At 35.7% G+C, this 20501-nt stretch overlaps 1 protein-coding gene across 5 annotated transcripts; it reads right to left on the bottom strand.

Moving 5' to 3' along the window:
* Positions 1 to 86: 86 nt before the first annotated feature.
* On the bottom strand, positions 87 to 20432 carry KPNA5 (karyopherin subunit alpha 5). 5 transcript variants are annotated; one of them, XM_057413178.1, is made up of 14 exons: positions 20401 to 20432; positions 18148 to 18281; positions 15732 to 15833; positions 15551 to 15650; positions 14668 to 14762; positions 13748 to 13879; positions 12968 to 13056; positions 11653 to 11752; positions 10212 to 10375; positions 9049 to 9127; positions 7397 to 7522; positions 6114 to 6241; positions 4312 to 4490; positions 87 to 3755 (listed from the first exon to the last, which is right to left on the bottom strand). In XM_057413178.1, exons 1-14 carry the CDS (start codon positions 20402 to 20404, stop codon positions 3568 to 3570), a joined length of 1620 nt encoding a protein of 539 aa, XP_057269161.1. In that variant the 5' UTR covers positions 20405 to 20432; the 3' UTR covers positions 87 to 3567. The 5 variants fall into 5 exon arrangements, with proteins under 5 accessions (XP_057269161.1, XP_057269162.1, XP_057269164.1 ...); XM_057413179.1 differs by having other exon boundaries at positions 10212 to 10281; positions 11658 to 11752; XM_057413181.1 differs by lacking the exon at positions 13748 to 13879.
* Positions 20433 to 20501: the final 69 nt, after the last annotated feature.

The following is a 20501-nucleotide window of genomic DNA, read 5'->3' as shown; positions in this document are numbered from 1 at the left end:
GCCTCAGTGCGGTATTCAAAAAGGCAGATGCATTTTCTAGTTTAAGCAGCCACACTTATTCAACCACTAAATAAATACAACAAACATCTGTAAAATAGGTTTTATTGGTTTCTGTACGGTATTTGGAGATTTAACATTCCATAATATTGCATACTATTCATGTGTTCTGTTACAGTAATGGGCCTTTGGCCTGGATTTAAAGATGCATTATTACTATCTGAAGTTCATATAGGCAAATTTAGTTCCCACACATTACATGAACATATTGTGCCGTAACTAAATGAAATTTCTCATTCCAGATTTCAGTGAACTCCTGAGGTCACAGTTAAACTTCAGGTATCAATTGGCAGATCTATTACAAAAATCCTCAGTTGTACAATTTAGGAAATTTAAACCGAGCATTACCTGTAGAGGATAGGCAATAGTGCATCTTTTCTATTTTTAAAAAGACAGACCCAACAATAAATATTTTCCAGTTGAAAATGTGTTCTACAGCTAGCTTATTTCTGTGTCAACATTATTACTATTTTCTGATTGTTGCTAGCAACAGTGTTTAAAGCAAATACTAGGAAATTAAAAAGCTGTATGAACCAGTCCTCAGACAAAAGTGCAACAATGAAAAAATTAGGTATGATTCAGTGTGTCAAGAGTAGGGAACTAAAAAAAATAATCTCATGCTCTGCCTAGTTGCATAGATTAGCTAGTTAATATTCACATTTAAGCAGAACAAATGGTACCCTTTTAATTAAAGCCAAAACCCCAAACCCCTGTATTTTTAAAGACTTTGCAACTGATGGGGCACTTCAGAGTCCGTATCTAGAGCCAAACTTAAAAGATTTTCCTCTCACAGTTGTGGTTTTTTTTTTCTGTACCCTGGTTTCACCATCCTATTCACACCCCTGCCTGCAAATGACTACACCAGAGTTGGCCTTAAGTCATTATCTCTGTTTTTTTCATTGTTTATGTATGTGCTTTTTAACAAAGTGGGATGTAACCCCAGTGATAATACAGGAGAGGCCATCCTGTACATTTAACCTTTAAAGAGCTTTCATTAACAATTTTAGGGTAAATCATGTTGAGCTTAAATAATGATTTCTATTAGCCAAATTCATCATTTTTAGTTCCCTTTTAAACCATTACACTTAAATGTATCAGAGGCATGAAATACAGTTTATCTAAATGCGTAAAGTGCAGCCACTAACTGTTCACACATATAGAATAATATATCCACGCAACTGAAGACATTCTTTCAAAACAAATGTAATACTTTAAATGTCCCCTCTTTTCTTCATTTTCAAGTCTTTATGTAAAGATTTTTATAGCTCAGATTTGGTTTAAATTAGAGAGGCTTATAAATGCAGTTTTTACAGGGTTCTTCAAATAAAAAGCAGGCACAGCTGGTTATGTTATCAAAACAAGGTTGTTAGAAACAACAAAATACCCTGTTACCTGAATATTTTTCTTACATTAGAAGAACATTGAAATTCAGCATTTACTAGTCATCCTGGTAGATTTCCATTATTGTTACCCTGTACTTTGAACAGATGGGGGGGGGGGGGGGGGCACACAGGAAAGAAGGAAGCTCAGTATATGAAAACCTAAAACTATGAGAGTAAAAAGGGCATAAATACAATCATCTAGCATTATATGAAAATTTGGCAGCTGTACTCAAGATTATCACACTATTCAAAACTGTTGTATGCTGTACAAATCTAGGTTTAAAGTGTCATTTGCTAAAATATCTCATTATTCAGAGTTCATAAAGTAACAGCACTTCTATATACACTTCTAATCTTTCACTAAAAACACTGAAGAGGTTTCTTCCCTCCCAGTTATATCTTAGTCAAAACTGACCATTAATCTTAGAAAATCCACTTTAAGTCGCACATTCAATTACAATATAGTATATATTGCTGTAACATCAAAATGAAACATCTTAGAATCTTAACTTGCATGGTAAAAAAAATTATAACTATAAAATGGTACTGCAAATGATGCCGCCTTTAACCTGTATTTTTCAGTGCATTATAACATCGTTTAGTGATAAGCACAGTGCCATGGGGTAAGTAATTTAAGTTGAAACTGCAGCTTTTCATGAAGCATGAAATGCTGTTGTATGTCAAGGATTTCACTTAACCCAGGCGTTTGATATTAATACAGGTAATAAAAATAATCATACTTCAGTTAACCCAAAGTACTGATTTCTCCAAATAAGATATACTACTAATACACCAGAAATACTACTTATATGCAAGTCAAAGCAGAGCACACATTTTTCTGTTATTCAAAATTGTTAAGGTAAATACCAGAATTCTATTTCTTTTAGTGTTTAACAGCAAATACTGTATATTATAGAGCCTAAATATTTAGATGACATTAACTTCTAGTTAGTTTTGGTGTCCACATACTTAATGCTATTTACAGTACAACAAACTTTTCCTTCAACTGAAAAACAGTAATTCACTATTCATTCTTCACTGCAGTATTTCTATTGTCTTACCAAAAGAAAACCAAATTAGTCAACTTAAAGAGCAATTCAAATGATGGTAGTGTATTTGGTCAAAAAGACAACACCTACTGTCTAAACTTTCAAGAACCTACTGTACTAGAAAGGCAAACATTGCAATGTTTCTTGAACTAAGTGGTGCTACCACACTTTGACAGGAGACAGCTGTAAGCCATCTGCTTGGTGATTTGTGCAAATCAGCATCTCTTGTCACTCATAATCGCGGCATTCTTGTGGTAACTACAGCAACTGCTTCCACTGCAAAGTACTGTACTTGTGGCTGACTTTTAATGCCATTTAGCAGCTTTAATTACAGAGTCAACACCAAATGACCAGCAAGCTCTCTGCTGATTCCAATTGGAAAACTTCTGAAATAGTTCTCATTCCACATAATTCAGAAAAATTTTTTTCATATACTCAATATTATATTAGGTAATTAGCATTATATATGTATATCTATTATGTCTTTAAATACTTTTTATAAATAAATTCCAACAGTGTGTGGTAAAGTAAGTAATGCATAAAAGTTCCACAATTTAAATAAATATTTTTCACATTCCAATTCAGCTTCTTGCAAGCTCATCTTTAATTCATGCCTTAGTTCTGAAGCAATGTTTTTGCTTCAGTACAAGAGGTAGATTTGATAGAGACTGGGCAAGTCAAGCCTACTGCTAAAAATGCAACCATCAGTAACTGTATTGCTGATATGCAGTTTGAGACTACATGAAAATTTCAGAACCACTACCTAAAATTCTACAAAGTCTTAGCTTAACAGTTCTTGTTAAATCACATTTAATTCTTTTAGACATTATTACTCACAGTTGTTTTCTGTACATTAAGAGATAATGAAAAACACAAATACAAAACAAAGAACAGTTGTATCTAACACAATATATAAAAGTGCATGAGCTCTTTCTTCATCTATTTCTGCAAAACATACTCAACTTTTCCTCTAACTTTGGCCATAAAGAAAAGACCTCTGAGGAAGAAAAAAAACCCAAAACCAAACACCCAACCCAAAACCCTACAAGTATTTACATTTTATGCTTGCCTTCAGTAGTTTACAGCTGAAACCCCTCCATCGGAGCCTCCTGCTGTTGAAACAGAAACTGCTGCTGACTTTCATCCACCTGAGGTGCAATACTGGAGTCCTCTTCTTCAACACCAAAGTAATGTTCTATGAGTTCAAAAGCCTTTTGGTAGATCTCTTGGTTTTCATGCCTCTGGAGAAATTCAATTTTATCAAGTCCTGAATTTAAAACAAAACATTTTCAAAATCTAGTTGCTTAAAATGAATGATGAATTCAAAGTTAAATTAATTCAATAGTATTGAATTCACTTCTGAACCCATGTATTTCTAGTCTTCTATTTCTGCTGTCCAAGCTAATTTTAAAACTACGCTAAAAGAATATCAGGTAAACTAAGGAGGAGGAGAAGGCAGCAGTTCCAATACCTACAAAGAAATACGCCATGCCTACCATGTCTCCTGAGGTACATTTCATAAAATGACCACAGATAAACATTCACAGGTTTTCTGCATTTAACCACTTTCCCACCAAGTTAGATTACTTATGATACTTTAATGTCCCCATATAGAATAATTAGGGTTGGAAAGGACCTTAAGATCATCTAGTTCCAACCCCCCTGCCATGGGCAGGGACACCTTACGCTAAATCATATCACCCTCGAAGTAATTCTTATATTAAGCTTACCTACAAATTTCAAAACAGTTCATAATGGTTTTGTTTTTTACAGCCTGAAATAATGAAGTTCAGATACATGGATTATAAAAAGTAATTTCTTACCATATGCTTCCTCTATAAGGGCACAATAAGGATTAACACCCATTCCATTTTGCTTAGACTCTTGTTCTCCAAGGCGCAGAATATTTTCAAGTCCATTTAAAGCCACCTGTACTATTTTTGAATCCATCACAGTCAGGAGGTCACACAGAGGCTTGGTACAACCTAGTGCTACCAAATACCTTTATAACAGCAGAAAAACAGAGGTGTGGGAGAAAAAAGGAGGACTGATAATCCAGCACACATATACTGACATGCCATTCTATCATTACTGGTCCTTAATTTTGCTTTAAAAAAGTGACTGAAGCAAAAAAAATTCTAGAACATGTAACACCACACAAAAAATAAGCTTAGTCTGAATTTTAATGAATATTCTAATTTATCCTAATGAGAAAATGTAATGTGCATATTCCTAACTGGATGTGGAATTTGGAGTCTTTTCAACTCCTTTTCACTTATGATATTCAGATGGGTCTAACTGAACGTAAGAGAAAAAGTTCATTTTGGTAGGAAGTTCTTTCTCAGACATCCAAAATTTGGTAGTGGCAGAAATATGTCTGTTATGTGTTTACTTGATAAGAACACTGGACGCTGCTCTGTGCTAGTATAGTCCACACTGTCAGCTCACTAAGATACTAGCACTGCCTGTTATAAAGAGGACATATAAGTATTAAAAAAAAAAAGAATATTTGGACTGTGAGTATTCTATTCCTTTTTCTACTTTGCGCAAAATTGTGTATGAACTTTTGGAACTCAGAATCTGTGTCTTTGTTTCTAGTAAGAAAAATGAAGACAGTAATGTTCACCTGCATCAAAAGGTTGCTTAAATGCAGTTTATTTAGTGGTTTTAAATCATCCTGAAGTTAGACAGTAGTACCTTGAGGACACAAAAAAAGACTAAAACTTTGTGACACAGATAATATATCTGTATTTTGTAGCAAGAATTTACTTTTACCATGTTACAAACACATTAAAATTTGTTTAAAATATGCTAAATTTTAAGATGTTACATTATACGCACAAAGTAATAGCAAAAAAAAAACAACCCACCAGCAAACTTTCCTCACCTCTGATAACCATTAATGGTTTAAAAAAAAAAACCCAGAACTGTTTACATTTAAAACAAATAAGCATGCATTTATAGCAACAGATTTCCCATATGCTACGATATCACTTTCAGTTCTGGCTTCCACTGACATTTATAAATCCGTTTATTGACTGCTGATTCAAACCTGATCACTACTCTGACAGTATTCAGGGAAATTAGAAAGTATTTTATATTAGTAATTCAAGAAGTCCAGTCTCTGAAGCACATACACAGCTACTGACAGTAAAATTTTAATCAAATTCCATTTTGAAAAAGTTTAGATGCCTGCTTTAAAATAGTACTGATAAGCAAGTTTAAAATATATGAAGAAACCACTAAGATTCCTGAAGTCTCTCTACAAAGATACAATCCCATTGCAAAAGTTTTCTAAACAACTCTCACAGAGTTCTCACTTTTCAACACTGACACTGTTCATTAACTGTTCCAGTTGTGCATGTTCTCAACTCTGGAAGATAACCCTGTGAAACCTTTATGTGTAAGACTACTGAAACAAAGTAGTATCAGTCAATTTATTATTAAGTCTACTGCATATATTTCACTTTTTTTTTTTTAATTTCTACATTTTTAGTCCCTGTACAGACCATTTTAAGGAATTATAGTTGTGGTTAGGATTTTGTTGCTGTTTGAGAAGATTCAAATCCAGAAATAAAAATGCCTTAGAGAAGATACTCAGGCAGAGACAATAGTAAGAACTTACCTAATCTGTTCATGGGTTCCTCCTGACGTGGCATTAGTTATGGCCCATGCTGCTTCTTTTCTAGTGCGAAATTCAGCTTTTTGAAGAATTTCAATCAATATTGGAAAAATATTTGCATCTATAACAGCCTAAGTGATTAAATGGTAATATTTATTATTGAAGATTTAGTATACACAAAGAACACTAATACACTTCATTACAAGAGTCAACAATGTCTGTTGGTATCAATGTTTTCTTAGAAATCACCACACAAACTAGAAACATCAAACTGAAATTCAGAACTATTCCAACATTGCACTGCAGCAGCCATCTGAGTATCTTTGATTTCTTTGTCTCTGGTGGACAGAATACTGCTTATTGAACAGGCACATTTACAAAGTTCTATGACATCAGCACTAAAGCTGAGTTTCTGAACTGGAGATCAAGCCTCAGAACAAAACTTCACTTTGCCCATTTTATTCAGGTTTGTGGAATCCACAGAAGCATTGTATCTACAATTGGAGACATCAAGTAGTAGTAACATTTTCATCTCTGAGTGAAGTATGGAGAAGAAAAAAAAAAAAAAAAGTCATACTGAAGCATGTACTCTGATTCAGAATTCTCATTTTTATTGACCAGAAACTTTTTCTCAGGTAGCTCTAGACACCTGGAGCAACAGTCAGGATTTAGTAGTTTCCACAAGGATGCAAATCAACCATCATGCAAGTTTTTTATCCAAGCATGTTCAACATTACCAAATTGGTAGAACTGTCCACTTTTCCCTGGACTTTGTGGAAAATGTTTTAACTTTTTTTAAAGAAAAAATACTTATTACTTTAACATACATATTACAATGCAAAATAAAATTAAAGAGAATTTTCCCACAGGGAAAAATAACAACTATTGATCGCAGACATAAGTATCCTTTCATTTCAAGCATCAACCATATACCTTTGAGAGAAATTAATCAGCTCCTCTAGTACAAATCACGACAGCTATTTTTAAAGTATTATTCTATGATACTTTAAAAGTATCATGATACTTTAAAGTATCATAAAGTAATATGATGCTTTAATCATTTTACTCAAATTATAAAAAAAATTAGAGGAGATTTATAGGAAATTCAGAGGAAAAATTTAGAGGAAAACATTTACATTAGGTAAAATAATACAGTTAATAAAATAAATAATGCAGAATCAATGTAGTATCTACTAATGAAGGAGATGTAGTATCTACTTATGAAGGAGAACCAAGTGGACTAGTAAAATGAAAACAAACCCAAATAATGAATATACAGGCTTTACCTGAATCTGAGCTCTGTTTCCTGCAGTAATATTAGAAACAGTCCAGCATGCTTCTTTTCGAATAGATTCCTTGGGACTACTAAGTAAGTGCAAGAGACAGGGTAATGCAGAGCAGTTCAGAATCACCTAAAAAAAATTGAGAATTTAAAATTAGGTTGTAGAATACACGTATATATACACACATAGGCTTATGCAATATACATATGTGAGAAAAACACTTTCTAAAGAATAATTTGCAACTCATCTATATTATACAAAGTATCACAGATAACATCCTTCAAAATAGAAGTGTTTCATGCTGTAGTGTATGAACAGACAATCCAGCAATTTGAAAGAATCTGCCCTCATGTAAGTTCAGACCAGAAGACTGACAACAGCAAGTCTAAATAAGGCTCCCTAAGGTTAAGAATATGAATAACTGAGAGTATAAATCTAATTTGTATAGTTATGTATTAATTTGGCTTTTTGCAGAGCAGATGTTTTCTGTTAAATTCCTCAGCAAAATCCTCTCTGTCCTGGTTTTGGCTGGGACAGTTAATTTTCCTCCCAGTAGCTGGTGCAGTGCTGTCTTTTGGCTTTAGTCTAAGAATAACGCTGATAACACATCAATGTTTAAGTTGTTGCCAAGTAGTGCTTATTCTAAATCAGGGACTTTTTAGTTTCTCATGTTCTGGCAGTGATGAGGGGCACAAGAAGCCAGGAGGAAGTAGAGACCCAAAGTAGCCAAAGGGGTATTCAATACCACAGCACGTCATGCCCAGTATATAAAATGGGGGGGAACTGGTTGGGAAGGGCTGTTCGCTGCTCAGGTTGGGCTGGGTATCAGTCAGCACGTAGTGAGCAATTGTACTGCACATCAATTGTGTTTTCTGAATTTTTACTTCTCCTGTCTTTCTTGTTCCCTATTATTATTACTGTAACTATTTCTATTACTATTACATTTTACTTCATTTCAATTATTAAACTGTTCTTATCTCAACCCATGTGTTTTACCTTCTTCCAATTCTCGTCCCCATTTCACCTGGGGGAGTGGGGATGAAAGGGCATGAACAAACAGCTTCATGGTACTTAGTTTTCAGCTGGGCTTAAGCCACAACACTCTCCTATAGGCTCACAACAAATAATGTTATTAACCGATTTCCTTATTTTCCCTTTAGACTACATCTCTTAGCCTTTTAGACACCATTTTCTTTAAAGCACAAATTGACTTAGTATTTCCTGCATTTCTTCAAACTCAATTCCATTGCCTAAAATTAAAATATAAATCTTTAGAACAAATGGCATCAGTAAAACTACCACACATCAATTTATGGACAAATAAGTACAACTGCTGAAGTCAAAGTTTTCACTTGTAAGCATTTGAAGACTTAGGGTTAGGAAAAAGAAAGGGGGGGAGGGGGGAAGGGAGAAGCAACACTTAAATTACCATATGGGAATGAAGCAATCCTCTACATTTAATACTGTAAAACAATGTTCATTCTTGCAGTAACTTAACATTTAAAATAGCAGCCCATACTGTCAAATTAACAACACAGAATTATACAGAGCCCCTTTAACTGATGTATGCAGATACCTGTACTGGACACATTGTGTCACTATTTTTACAAAATTCTGTCCTGCCAATTATTTTTTCTTAAATCAAGTAGTCTTACCTGTGTTTGGATATCATCCCCAGTAACAATATTTCCGACTGCTCTTAATGCAGGGGATACCACTTTGTAATCATTATGCCTGGAGACAAATATTAAATTGCTTAGTATTACTAAGTGTTATAGTCTTTCATTTTCAGTGAACAAGGTTCACTTCAGGTGCTAAATTTTTAGTTATAAAAAACACTGTATTACTTCTCTCACCCCCCTGCTTAGCCAAATTTGCCAACTGCAAGCCCACAGCTGAATTGCCCAAGCAAAGGGCATCTCTATGGAACAGCACAACTTAAAGCAATCTATCTGTCCAGCAAATTCATTTCACCCAGCTCAAGTATTATTCAGTACAAAACTGGAACCTGCACCATTCAATAGCCAAGGCAACAGAAGGGGTGTTACTAGGGCCACACTAAAATTTTGCAGCTCCCCTTTTTAAGTGAACCCCCCTCTTTTATTCCAAGTCAGTAATTTTTATTCTAAGTCAGTAAGCCAGTACATGAAGCCCATATTCAACCATCTGAGGTGTGGGAAAGGGAAACCTGTTCTAAAAATTCTACAGAAAGCAACCTCACTGTATCCGGACAGGTATACTAGCGAGCTTTCCACAGGGAACTGTGCTGAGCTGTCAGTGCTGAGAACTGCTATCCCTGACACATTCTGCAGTCCTCATGTGAACACAGGGATTTAGTCTCCCTTTGTAGGAAAATAATGAACCATAAACCAAATACACAGGAACAGTTTAAAAGTGGCATAAGCCTGCTTCTGGACTTCCCAAGGCCAAGAACTGTCTGTATTGCAACTACATCTCCTAGAAAGGTAAGAAAATAAAATACAACAGCGAAATTTAAAAAGTTAATAGATGAGATGAGAAATTAATTTACAATTCAAACTGCGTCTTCAGTCTTCACCTTTCTATTCCTCTATGTAAATGAAATCCTACATTAAATTTTAAGCAATATAAATGAATACATTGGAGAAAACTTTTTTCACTGTCAATCTCAGGAAAAAAAAGCCAGGAGCCAAGTAACCTATCAAGCAACTTAAAAGGTTTCAGATAAATACATATTCATCACTCCACATAAAAATTCAGACTTAAGGTGAGAAAAGACAGTGCAATCTGAATCTAATACTAACAGTACTGTAAAGACATTTATTTGGTAAAGACTTACATAAGCAACTCTACCAGTCTTCGACACACTCCAGAATCAATAACAGCTTGAATTTTATCATTGGGACCATCTGAAAGGTAAGAGAGGGCCCAGCAAGCATCTGCCAAAACGTCTGGGTCACTGCTAAACAACAGTCTTGATAAAACATTCAAGCAAGGAGCAACCTAGATTAAAGAAAAATGTTGCATAAAATTAAGTGGTTTGTATTTTTCAAGTTTCAGAGAACATTCTGCAAAGGCATAAGGGTGAAAAACTTTCCTGCCAAAGCACATGAGCTTATTAATGAATCAGGACCTAAGTGGAACACTTCCCAATTAAACTAGATATCCAATTCAAACAGGCAAACTGGATAAATTCTGATTTACAGCCTACTTATTTAGATATACTACATTAGGTATATAATTGTTCATCAAAAAAAAATCTGCTTTTACAGATAACTAGATGATCAGGAATTACTGATGCTTTTTTGACTCGCTCAGTGAACACAATTTCAAAGTAATAACATTTTTTGATATTAATGTTTTGTAGGAGTGCTGGATGTTATTTGTAATAACCAATTTACAATTGCTTTACCACAAAGAAACTGAAGAGTCATTCACAGACAACTTAGCATTCACTGAACTAAATCAAAGAAACAACAGCTGACTTGGGTTCTCACTATAACTGTAGTCTCTGGCCTTAATCTCCTACAGGTTCCACACAGACAAGAGCCAAATGAACTAGAGCATCTTAACACCATCTGGAACATGACAGGTTTCATCTGTATAGCTTGGGAATTTCATATTCTTTGTTAGAGCTTAATTCTTTACCTTACATCAGTTATGCAATTCAGCCTCCTTTAGCAGTCCTGGTGCTACTGGAAAGGGCAAAAAGCAAAGGAGCTGTTCTTATTAGTAGCTGCCTACAGGGCATCCTTTTCCACTGATGCTTTAAGCATTTAAGCAGCAAAAAGTCTTGCCTTTTTCTTTTTTTACTACCAGAACAAAACACTACTGAAAGATACAACTTAAAGCAACTGTGAGGTGATTGATGAATTGACATCAGAAACTCACCATTTTTGCTAGTATCTCTCAAAGAATTATGTAGCAATGACAGTAATTACTACTTCAAGAGGTGTCAAGACATGCAAATTCTCTCCGAATTCTCTTTAACAATCATTTAAGTTCAGTCTCTTCAACCAGAACATTCAGTGTTAAGTTCTTTAAATCTTTTTAATGCCATTAACCTTATGAGAAATTAATTAAAATGAAAATGAGAAGCTAATACTCCTACTAGCCTCTAAAGTCTTCCTGTCTTTATAACCACATACTTGGAGAACACTGTGTTACATTAAAAAGATAACTTGAGTCTGTCTCCAGATTCAAAGAGTGTGTTACAACATGTTACAAGCATAGGTCGTCTTCGGCTTTCTGATTTGTAAAAATGAATTATTTTATTATACCTTACTGAAGTCTGGAGGTGGGTTCTTTCCTCTACAGAGATTTGAGAGAGCCCAGACTGCATTTCTGGTTGTTGTAAGACGATTTGAATTTGTTAACAGTCTGTCAAAGAGACAATAATAATAGAAATAATCATTTCTTATTGAAAAGGTGTTTTTGTCTATTATTACTAACAGTACCTCAAATTTGGAAAAGAAATCCTAATACTGTGTCCCAATTTCAATTTATTTCTCTTCATAGCTTGCATGCTGCAAAACATTTTTTTTTTTAGAATCAAGTGAATCTGAATAGATTATTTTGTGTGGACAACTCATTACCAAATCAGGTATATGTATATAAATTACTATTCATATGAAAAATCATTCAATTAATCTTTTCTGAGGGTTTTCAGAAGGGACTAGAAGATGGAACCCTCCCCTGAATTAATTTCAATGTTTTCATTCAGAGAGTGCATTAATAATAAGAAAAATAGTTTCATAAAAAATTAAAACTTAAGAGATCTTAAAAAAAACCCAAACAAAACCCACCAAAACCAAATGCATACAAACAAAAAAAAAAACCCACAAAAACCCAACACCCCAACCTTTACTATTGTTGCTGAACAGAATGTAAAAGATTCAGCCCCTGAAAAATGAAGTTCACTTTGAGATACATACCAAAATATCTAAAGCTGTTAATCCTCAAAATCCTCCAGGACGGTAATCACGGTCTCCTCTATTATTTTAAGCTATTTTACAAATTTCTAAGGCATTTTCTCTGATAAAGTACATTTACCTCCTATTGAAAGTGTATAGTAAATGCTGGAATGATATTCCTAGCAGAGAGAAATTTTCTGGTGGAACACAGTTCATGTAACAGCTGCTCTGTCAGGTCACCCCAACCAAGCAAATGGACAATAGCAACACTGGATCTTGGAGCTACTGGACAAAGGTGGAGAAACCAGTCTACTGCCCAGCCAGTTAGAATCACACAAATGCACATGTGAATTAAATCATCTGTCCCACCCCACATATCCAGATTTCTGCCAACACAGAGTTCTGCACAATACAGAAATTGCTGTAACAGTGAAATAACACTTCTCTCTTTTTGCAAACATTGGAAAGTTTGCAGTCATGGACTACCTAACTAAAGATAAGCATGAAGCTCAGGTAATACAAAATCATCAGATTCGTAGTAATATAATAAATGAGAAACATTCTCAATTTAGCAAAAGGTTTATATTCTTTTAAATAAATTTTAAATTGAAGTTTACAGTTATCTATGTTGATACTAATTTATTATTAATTTCATATTACAGTACTAATTTTCAATACTTACTCCAAGAGGGGTGGTAGTATTCCACAGTTCAAAACAAAGTCTCTGCATTCTGCATTATCACCAGCAATGTTACCAAGAGCCCACACTGCCTTAAAAAGCAAGCACTCAAGTGAATTTAAACAGATTTATATAGATCATATCTAGATATTTTACAGCAAATATTATAGAATTTAAGAAAAAGGTATCATTCCAAATATAGCATTTCAGAAGACTACCGATTTTTATATTTCATTTTTTGTGAACTTGCACAAAGTCAATTACCTATTCCGAAGTCATCTGTTCAAGTCTTCTGTTATGAAAATATGTTGATTCACATGGGTTGTTTGTTTTTTTGCTGGTTTTTTTTTTGTTGTTGTTCGTTTTTTTTTTTTTTACATAAAAAGTACATACTCTTTTCAATAGTTACATGTGTCACTATGTGTAATAGATGGAATAAAACTCAAAAGTTGCAAACAACATAAAAGGAATAAAAAAAGTCACACCACAAGCTTCCACCATACAAACTCTGAAGCATGCTGAATAAAAGCCAGTAAATTACAGTCTCTCAATAATAACAACCCCTCCTCACCAAAACCAAACCAAAACACAAGAGAAGTTAAATGTTTTCTTTAAATTACTCACAACATGAGATAAAACACAGGTTGAAAGAAACACCAAAGGTAAGTTTTTTAATTCTTGATGCCAGATGGATGGGCTAGTAGGCAAATGGGGCCTCAAGGCCTCTCTAAGAACATCCCCCTGAATTTATAAATTAATTTTAAGTAGTTATAAAACAGTTACCTGCTCCTGTACATCTTCATGTTCTGAACCAAGCAACTTAATAAAAATTGGAACAGCTCCAGTTTCAATCACAACTTTGGTGTGTAGAAAAGTTCCAGAGGCTATGTTTGTCAAAGCCCAAGCTGCTTCAAACTGTTTAGCACAAAGAAGACCACGTTAAACCACTGAGCAGTAAAACTTAAATTAATGAAAAACAGTTTGATGCAAGAGTTGCAGAGGTCAATCTTCCAGCTTTCTTCTCTTTCTACTGAAATGCAATTATTACTATTATTGTACTTTCTATACAATAGAATAATTGGCATTGACAAAATCTCTACTTAATAAGAACTATCAGTAGTGAAGTTAACTTTAGGTTTTGGCTTGCAGCACGAACTGTAAGGAAGATTACAAATCTCTATGAACTAGTACAAATCCCTTCTATTTACTCTATATTAAATTTAATTCTTCTAGCATGAATGTACACAGGGCCTAAGTTCCACAAGTAGACAGAACTAGTTACTTGTATTTTAATTAGCTATTCTTCAAGGGTTTTAGAAAAGGGTTTTGTAAAGCCTTTCTGTTCCCTGCATTTTTTTTTCCTTCTTTTCTAAAATTTTCACTGAAAAGTACTACAATAGACTCAACACAAACAAAACAGATTCTGCTTACACATCAGTGTCAATGATCTTAACATACCACTGTGGAAACCCTCCCAAACACATTCTGCTTTCAAAACCCAAGTATTTGAGCAGGTGAATACATAACCCTAAAGACTACTTTGAAATTGACACGAGCTCAATCACAGTTTCAGTGACAATAGCTGACATTTCAAACAACTAAAAAAATTTATAGCTTCAGTGGTTAAAAATAATAAAACATGGTTATTAAAAAAAAAAAACACATCCCGTTCCAAACCCCCAATGAGTACAAACCAAACTCACTTGCAGAGTGTAATTCTCATTCCTCTCTAGAAATTTCACAAATCTCTGTACTACTCCTGGTTTTTGTATAACTTCATCTATAGGTGGATTAGGCTCTAAGGAATAAAAGCAAACAAAAAACAAAACAACAAAAAATAACAAACCAGACAAAACAGAAATTAGTTACTTTTTCAGTATGACACAAAACATAAACATAATTCTCAGTTTTTATCATCATTTTTATCATTCAATCATTTTAATCTCAAATGAAGGTGCTAAACTCTTGACTTCAGAAGACTGCTGTATCATCTCCATAAACACCCTATTATGTATAGTAATACTAACATGTACTATTATCCATTGGCACACTAGTAACGCGTTACAAAACACTGTTCCTTCAATCAGCACCTCAGGTCAGAGGAAGAGCAATTATGTTTAGATACTATTTTAAATGACCACACATACCTTTACCCATCATGCTATACAAATACTAGCATTAATTTCAGACTGCATGTCTTACAGTCTCAACAAAAACAAGTTGCAACTGTTCTCTGGCACTATATAATTCTCCCCTCAATTACAGAATGAGAATCAGGAATTGAATCACTGCAACAAGTACTGCAAGTAATGTTAATGTGTAGTTAGTTACTGTCCTGGACGCTTCAATCAAAATATCCTTGCTTTTGTTACTTTGCCTGAAAGACTTAACATTAGAATAATGAAGCTTTCTGTATTCAGCCATTAGGTCGGAACAGATTTGGCATAGTTTCTCCACAAACAGAACTAGAAGCTTCAGCAAGCTCTATTTTAAAGTAAAACAAAACTAAAGGTTAACTGACTATGACTAAAGTAACACAAAAGGCACAACAACAACAACAAAAATAATCAGGGAATGTTTATGTACCTTTAGATAGCAATTTTCTGAATTTCTGAGTTGCTGTGAGTTGCTGATCAGGATCATCCGAGAAAATCATCTGCACCATGTCTACTGTAATAACTTCTTCCTAAAAGTGAAAGGAGGATTTCTTACATCTAGTACTATGCACATTAACAGACAACATTCTAAACACACTCTAAAGTATTACCTCTGGAATAGGTACAGTGGAGCTGACATCAGGATCCTGAATTGGACTTTCTACCATAGATTCTTCATTTCCCGGTAGAGAAACATTTCTGCGTTTAAACAACTAAACAAAGAAGAAATTTTGGGAGTCATCAGTACCCACTCTGTGGTAAGTTTTAATGACATACACCTGAAGAAATGCTTTCACCAATACTAGTCAAAGTATTTCATTTACTCACCTTCCCACTCATCCATGCAAATGGAATTCTACATGAAAGTTTAACGAGCATAAAAGAGAAAAACACTACTATATCTGTATCTTGATAAACAGCACAACGAGAGACACTTAAAAATTGAGATTCTTTTTAATTAGCAAAGATCCATATATTTATTCCACATGTAAGAAAAAGATACAGATATTTGTGCTTTTAGTCTTTTATCCCTCATAATTAGCATTTATTTTTAAGCAGGAGACAGTATCCTACAACTTACTTTCTCTGTTTTTAGTTTATAAGTTAAAATCATCAACACAGAGCCAACATTTGTATTTCAGCACACTGCATTCCTCCCTGCAATAGAAGGTTTAAGATCTATGTGCTTTCTCTGAATGGCAATTAAACAGTGCCTATATTTCAGGTACAATTGCAGAAAGATTAAAACAAAAACAGTATTTTAATATAGTTGGAGAAAAAAGCAGTGTAGCTTCAAGGTGAATTTTTAAATTATGTTACATTAAACGTTCCCTATGTCCAAAAATTACAGTGCATGCAGCCAAAAATCCATTGGCTGCTTGGACTGCCTATGCTCAAAATACATACCTGCACTTTAGTATTTAATCAGCTATGCTTTATGAATGCCTCTTCATTTTCTGGCATAAAAGCAAAATATTCACACTAGCCTGTTTTCTTCTATACACCAAACCTGAATTTTTACAGTACTACATTTACAACTACTGTAATTAACAATTCCAAGAATATTAACACTGATATCTTTAAAAATAAATGTTAGAATCTCAGTCCCATTACCAAGATTTCACTGTAAGCACAATAAAGAAACCTCCTACTAAATCCTGAAGGTTTTGTCCTGTGGGTGTCTACAGACACCTAGATTTCTACTGTTGTACATACCCAAAACTGCAGAAGCAACTCCAGTTTACATCTACCCGTATTTCAAATCAAGGCATTCTCTCCCTTCTTCAACACACTTTCGGACTGATCACAATCCTGGGAACAAAACAACTGCAGAATCCTGGACGTAACCAAGGTTTAATTCCATTTAAGCCCACAAAGGCAGAAGAAAAAACATTCCTCTTCAGGAAGACCAGCCCTTCTTTCTAGCATTCCAGTCATTCTTTCTAGCACTCAATAACGAGACAGCAGCTCTCAACTAACATGTATAAACTGTTATTGTTTAGGATAATGGTCTATCTACCAGTTATAATTTCTTCTGGAGCAAAAACAGTCTCATCTCGCTGCATAAATATGCTGTCCCCAGCTCAGGAAGAGTCAAAAAGCACCAGTCCAACATAAGATCAAGGAGAACATAACACCATTCTCATTGTTACGACACTTAGCATGGGAGACAAAACACCCATTATTTTCATAATTTACCTAGGGAACATTTACTACAACCAAAACCTTCAGCTGTTACCCATTGCAGTTACCCATTCACAGGTAAATGTTCCAGTATCATATGACTTCTTACTCTTACCTCTCTGGCCTATCTAATTTAAGTTCTTTTCCATGCAGTAACACCACTTTCCCAGGAGAAGGGTAAGCATTCCCACCTCAGAGAAGAGTGTAGATCAGTGCCTGGGACACTCCCTAGGTTGCGGGAGACAAATTCAGTCACTTCAGACCAAAGAGAAAAACAAACTACATTCCTTAATTTCCTGGCAAGAAACTACTAAACATTTGGGGTAAAAGAACTAACACTAACCACTGAATTACACAGTGCCCCATGTATTCCAATCACTAAAAATTCAATAAGGAGAACTGCAAATTATATATATCCAGGGATATATGTCCAGAGATCACTAACTGCCAGCCAACTTACTAAATTACCGTGGAAAAGCTCCTGGGCATTTGAATTATGGCTTCAAAGATGAAAATAATTCTCAACCTTCTAACAATACAACTTTGGCCCAAACTCTGGAAGAGAATGTAAGGTTTTTGCTTCTTAGTGGAAAAAAAAAGTATCCTTTCAGACCAGTCTTACATGTATAAACCAAGACTAAGGATTAAATTTAAGACACAGCTCTCTCCTCTGTGTGCCCTAGTGACTTAAGTGCTCCTGTTGACTTTTCTGAGAGATGCCTGGTGCTCCTCAAGACTGCACAGGAAACAGACAGTCAATCTGGTGCTCTGGATTCTGCTCAAATCCTTTCATGTGTCTGCATCCAGCTTCATAAGCACTTAACAGCTCACCAAGATACTCACTTGCTCTTCCCTTTTCTGTTTCCGAAGCTGGATTCCCTCCTCCTCTCTTCGTCTTCGCATTTCTTGGGGATTAAGTGCGTTATTCTTGTAGCTTTTCATTCTGAAATTATCTTTACCTGGGCTCGCCATGTTGTCTATTAAAAAATAAAAAAAAAAAAAAGTAAAAATTACTCCAAAACCTTGCAAGGCAAACATGGTATCTCTTTTAATATAACAGTACCTAGAGCAGCAGCTATATATTCCTGTAGCTGCCTGCAATACCCAGTTCATCAATAAAACCTCTTAAGGTAGAAATCAAGAGAAAAAGCTTTGCCTAGACAGGCATTTCTAAACTGCAGATTAAACTTCAGTTCATCTCACAGATCAGATTTTCCATTAAAGGGCATAATCCCCTGCAAAAAGAAATTATGGGTTTTATAAGCAAACTGAGAAATTAAAAGCAAAATTATGTTAATTTTTTATCGTCACAAGTAATTTGCTTCCTCCTCTCCTAAAGGAGACCTTAAATGTATTAGAAGATAAGGACAAATCAAAGAAGAAAACCTGCAGTAATTACTGCTTCATTTAATATACTACTGCATTGTTTCTTTTTTTTTTTTTTTATGCTTATCTTGCAAACATAACAGAGGGCCTAAAAGTTGTGCTTAATTTCCTTCTAAACTGTGTACAGAAGAACAAATTAAGGGCCAGTAGCACCAGACAAGCATATTCTTTCCCATTTTAAACTAATGGGATGATTGATTCATTCTAATTAACAGCTCTTTTGATGGATTAGAGGATTAGAAGCTGTCATTTCAGGCATATCAGTTGGGAAAAGATAAAAGTGATAAAATATGATTCTGTCACAGAAAAGATCAAACTGACTGAAAAAGGCTGTTAATAGCATGGTGCTAGCTTTTAAACTAAGATTGTAACCTTCATCTGAGAAATAACTGTCAAAAATATGATTTAAAACTCCACAGGAACTCTTGTCTGGAATTCTTCCACAAGAAGAAAGCATCTAAACTACAGCTCCTGAAATGTACACAAATCTCTATAAACTTCCATGCTGGGACCTTTTTTTCTTTCCTTCCATTTTTTAATGTATCAGCAGTACCACGGACTGTTGAGCAATAAACATAAGCTGCGAGAGAAAAGGAATCCACAGATGTACTCTGATATCAACAAGACGCTCTGAGGACTCAGCAGCCTGTTTCACCCAAACACGTTTGCTTCACAAGAAGCTTAGTAAACTACTGCCATCTCTGGACCACGGAGATAAGTGTGCCACCGTCTAAAGCAATTTTCTCCTAGTTGTCATGTAACTTTTAAGGTACTATTTAAGATCATTTTCCCAATAACAGTACTGGCTTAACTAGTCCCAGAACATCATCACTTCCTTAATCACTCGCATCTTACCAGTTCAGCTGTGGAAGTAGAACTGCGAGGCCAAGCAATGAAACAAACAAGGTATGTGTGCACTCAAAGTCACCCAGTTTAGGTCTCCACCTCTATAAAGAGTTATAAAAGCTCAACCGGAAGGAAGCTTTCTTCAGAGCTGTATTCAATAAGAAAAGCTGATGATTTTATAGCTTCATTCTCCCCACAAGGATTTCGGTATAGACATCACAAGGGCAAGAAGACTAGCAGCCCCTGATGCATTAAAGCTTCACGCCTTCTGCATCTAGATCCAAGAAAGTCCACACTTCTCTGCAAATTACGCTCGTTTTAACACTAAATCCCTCCACCCACCACATCCTGCATCTCGTCCACTTGTTGTGCCTAGACATAAGTCTTATCCTACTAGCATTTCTTTCCTCCCTGCCTACACAAGGTTCCCTAAATGCCGCGCTGCACTGTACCAGCGTCCCTTCCCAGACTTGCCGCGCCGAGGGAGGCCAGGCACTGCCTGCATGGCACCAGCCAAGTCAGACCGCAAGCCCCTCGCCGGACACCCACCCCAGCCACGAAAAGCGACTGGCGAAGAGCTTCATCCACATCCTGCGAAGAGGGGGTGAAACCCCGCCAGCAGCAGGGCCGGAAAGCTGTGGCTTGGCAGCTCTGTATCTGAGAAAGCGGCGAACAGAGTGGGAAGACCCCGTCCCACCACCGACTGTCCCACTGACTGGGACCGAGCTGCCGCGCTCGACAACGCCCCGCTGCTGCCTGCGAGAGACCGGCCTGCGCTGAAGAGCTTACAGCTAGAGGCACCGCACCCATCCTCGGAAGAAATACAGCCCCCTACCCCTTCCCACCGGCTCTCAGGGCTCTTACCCATGGAAGCAGAGACGCCCGCCTGCTCCAAGCGAGCAAACCCTGCTCAGCTCAGCGCCGGCACCCGTTCGCAATTCAAGATGGCGTGCGCCACCCGCCGC

The sequence above is a fragment of the Pezoporus wallicus genome, unplaced genomic scaffold, assembly GCF_028554395.1.
Source record: "Pezoporus wallicus isolate ANWC-B61680 ecotype Strahan unplaced genomic scaffold, APGP_CSIRO_Pwel_v1 contig_7505, whole genome shotgun sequence".
Taxonomy (NCBI): domain Eukaryota; kingdom Metazoa; phylum Chordata; class Aves; order Psittaciformes; family Psittacidae; genus Pezoporus; species Pezoporus wallicus.
This window is presented reverse-complemented; position numbering and strand designations above follow the sequence as displayed.

Bases quoted from the DNA above. Each gene is read 5' to 3' on its own strand.
- KPNA5 (XM_057413178.1), bottom strand. The intron at 14,763-15,550 runs GTACATAAACAT...TTTATTCCTTAG, and splicing joins CAGAAAATTGCTATCTAAAG to AGCCTAATCCACCTATAGAT. The intron at 9,128-10,211 runs GTAAGTCTTTAC...ATTTGTCTCCAG, and splicing joins AGACTGGTAGAGTTGCTTAT to GCATAATGATTACAAAGTGG.